The sequence below is a fragment of the Galeopterus variegatus genome, unplaced genomic scaffold (genome assembly GCF_000696425.1).
Source record: "Galeopterus variegatus unplaced genomic scaffold, G_variegatus-3.0.2 Scaffold3298, whole genome shotgun sequence".
Classification (NCBI taxonomy): domain Eukaryota; kingdom Metazoa; phylum Chordata; class Mammalia; order Dermoptera; family Cynocephalidae; genus Galeopterus; species Galeopterus variegatus.
This window is the reverse complement of record NW_007729409.1, coordinates 178678-181646: the sequence shown is the minus strand read 5'-3', so window position 1 is coordinate 181646 and position 2969 is coordinate 178678. Positions and strand designations below refer to the sequence as shown.

At 41.8% G+C, this 2969-nt stretch overlaps 1 protein-coding gene across 1 annotated transcript in view; it reads left to right on the top strand.

The window, feature by feature from the left end:
* The first annotated feature begins 2273 nt into the window (after window positions 1-2273).
* The window catches only part of ATP13A5 (ATPase type 13A5), a 111481-nt gene continuing 110785 nt past the window's right edge, over window positions 2274-2969 (top strand). The window contains exons 1-2 of the mRNA XM_008584525.1: window positions 2274-2300; window positions 2398-2511. Coding sequence (XP_008582747.1) covers window positions 2274-2300; window positions 2398-2511 — 141 coding nt within the window. The remainder of the gene's footprint in view (window positions 2301-2397; window positions 2512-2969) is intronic.

Genomic DNA, 2969 nt, shown 5'->3' with positions numbered 1-2969 from the left:
AGTTTTGCCAAAGCCTCCAGGGCTGTGTGCAAGGACGATTGTTTTCAGCTAAAATTTCAGCTAAAATTTCAGCTAAAATACCACATTGTGGCACTGATGGTGCTGGTGTTAGGATCTGAAAAGGTTTAAGTCAGGTAAGGTTCCTTGAGAGCCAGAAGACACAATTTGACTCTGGGGAAACCTGCCAGGGCTGAGAAAGTTGTGTCCTCTGGATGGAAGAGTTCTTGCCGTCTTCATACACAGTCAACTGTGAGGGGTTTTCTCACGCATTTTGCAGAGTAATCGAGGTACATTCCTGCATGGTGTTCTCTGAGGTGTCATCTCTGCCCCACCTTCTTATCTTGGTTGCTATGTAATTGAACACACTCTGGTAAAAAGGAAACTCTTTTCTTATTCTTATGCTTTTGGTATATCTTCATAATCTGGACTCAGGGTACTTTGGTCTGGAGTCACGCTTTCTACAAGAGCAAGGCAAAGTTTTAGGCACCAAGTGTTGAAGAAGGGGTAGAGTATAGCTTGGGATTTTAGCACATATTTAAAAAAAATTCTCACTTCTCCAATTCTTTATCCCTACTGCCTCTTTCACCAAATATATATAAATCTTGAAAACTAATCATTAAAAACTTAAACTCTTATAGTGTCTATGTGGTAATGAGGAATTTACATTTCTGATTTTATTTACCCTGTTTTAAACCAATGAGGAAACCAATCCTGTTTTACAGAAAATAAATCTGAGATGGGGGAGTTAAGTAACTTGCCTAACGTCATTAGCCTGCAAAGGAAAGACTGCAAATCCTTCCTTCTTCACATCTCATGCTGTTCAAGCTACCAGTGTCTCAGGTTCAGTAATAAGAGAAGAAGACAGAGATGGGGGAAGGGACAGAGTGAGGGCGAACTGGGGGCCTAAGGACATGGTTCATACATCAGGAGGGTGTCAGTTTCCTCTCTGGCCTCCCTGGTTCCTATGAGATCTGTGGGAAATCCACACTCACTCTCTTCACCTACCTTCGTTCGTTAATCTAAGGAAAATAAGTGATTTCATCTACACCTGTGCTGGCCATGTGTGGGTTTGAGCACTAGAAAAGTAGCTGGTTAAAACTGAAAGGTGATTTACTGGTAAAATGCAGATGAGATTTTGAAGAATTTAGTAAAAGAAATGTAAAATATCTCAATTTTTAAAGTGGTTATGCATTGAAATGACAATGTTATAGGCAGGTCAGGTTAAATAGTCTATTATGAAAATTAATTTTACCTGCTTCTTTTTTACTTCGATTTGGCTGCTAGGAAATTTAAAATGACAGACATGGCTCACATTGTTGGCTTGTATTATTGTACCACGTTGAGCTCGACGATGGTACAGTGCTTTAAAATCGTCAGATTGATGGGATTCAACAATTTAAAATCTATTCCCCCGTGTTCACTGCTGAACAACTCTGTGCCAGTTCTGTTTTTTCAACATGTAGATGAGTGTGCATGAAAGTGTTATGTTGCTCTTCATTCTTCTCTAAGTTAATGTTGTATTTGTAAAGCTTATAGCCCAGTATTTTAATTCTCTCAATCACAGAGGGGCATGGATATCAAAAGATTGAGTAATGGGCTATATGCCATAGTTTCCTTTTTTTTTTTTTTTCGTGGGTGATCAAGCACTTCTAGAGCCCTCCACCAAAAATCTCTCTCTCGCTCTGCTTACCTCATGCTGTCTGGGCGTTCTGGGGAAGGCGAGGTAGCTGTAGATTTCTCTGTCACAAATCTTACTCTGAGACAGAGAGCACAGATACAAATTCTATTCCTGCTGATCAGGTGAGTTAGGTAGATGCGGTGGGAATTGGGGTGACCTAAGTGCCCAAGCTTAAGAGGAAGTTGTGACTTAATTCCAGGCAATTGCTGTCCTGAAAGTAAACAGACCCAGTGTTGTCAGATCCTGAGCATTTTAATGAGAAGCCAGAAATCTAGATTTTTATGTTAAACAGGCTGTTTATAAATTTAGAAAACAAATTTGTTTTTTTAAGCAATCAGTAAGTTGGGCATGGTATAGTACCGGGCGTGGTTTAGTCCCAGCCTTGGGGCCTGCCCGTCTGTGATTTTTATAGCTTCTCTCCACTCGCTCTTCCTTTCCTATTGGTTCCCTTGGCCCAATCTGACTCCTACTTGCATTCATCATGTCAAGTGAACAATCAGTTGTGATTCTGTGAGAGGACTTGAGGTAAAAACTAGACACTATTGGGACAAATAATAAATTCCTTCAATTGAACACCCATGAAGAATCTAAGTGGATGGGGAAGGCCTGTCCAGTTGCTCAAGTGAGTCTTGGGGCACTTTGCTGAGCTCAGTGCAAATACAAAGCATTGCCTTGGTCTCCACAGTTGAACTGTATGATTGTCTGTCTCCTGTTCTCAGGCCCTAACGCCTCTGGAGGCAGAGCAGCTAGTGCCTCTCATGCTGGTGCAGGTGCCTGACAAAGAGTACCTCACTTCACCTCCCAACAGCCTGTGCAATGGACACCCTCCCTTTGTAGGCCTTTATCGGCCCTTCTAACCTACTTGTGCCCATTTCCCATACTGCCCTGCTGCTGCCAGCTCTGATTGGCTCCTTTTCTTTCACCTGTCTTTTTCCTAACAATTTGCCCTGCCCAGGTGTTTCCATCAGCCCCTCCATTTGCAGTCAGCTTTTTTTTTTTTATCCCCTCTTGAGAAGACTCACAACTTCACTAACAGTCCACAGGACATTTTACAACACGGACCCTAAATGAGCCTGGAGCCTTAAAGTTTGATAGCTCAATGTCTAATGGAATAGGATTCAGCCTCAGGCTGACCTGGTTTAAATTCTGGTTTTGTTAGGCAAGTTATCTCACCTCTCTGAGTCACTTGTAAAATGGGGACAGTAGTAGCTATCATTTGAGATTGTGGTGAGGATTGAATAAGAGACCATAGCTTTTCTCACTATGAATTAGGTTTGGGAAATTCTAGGTG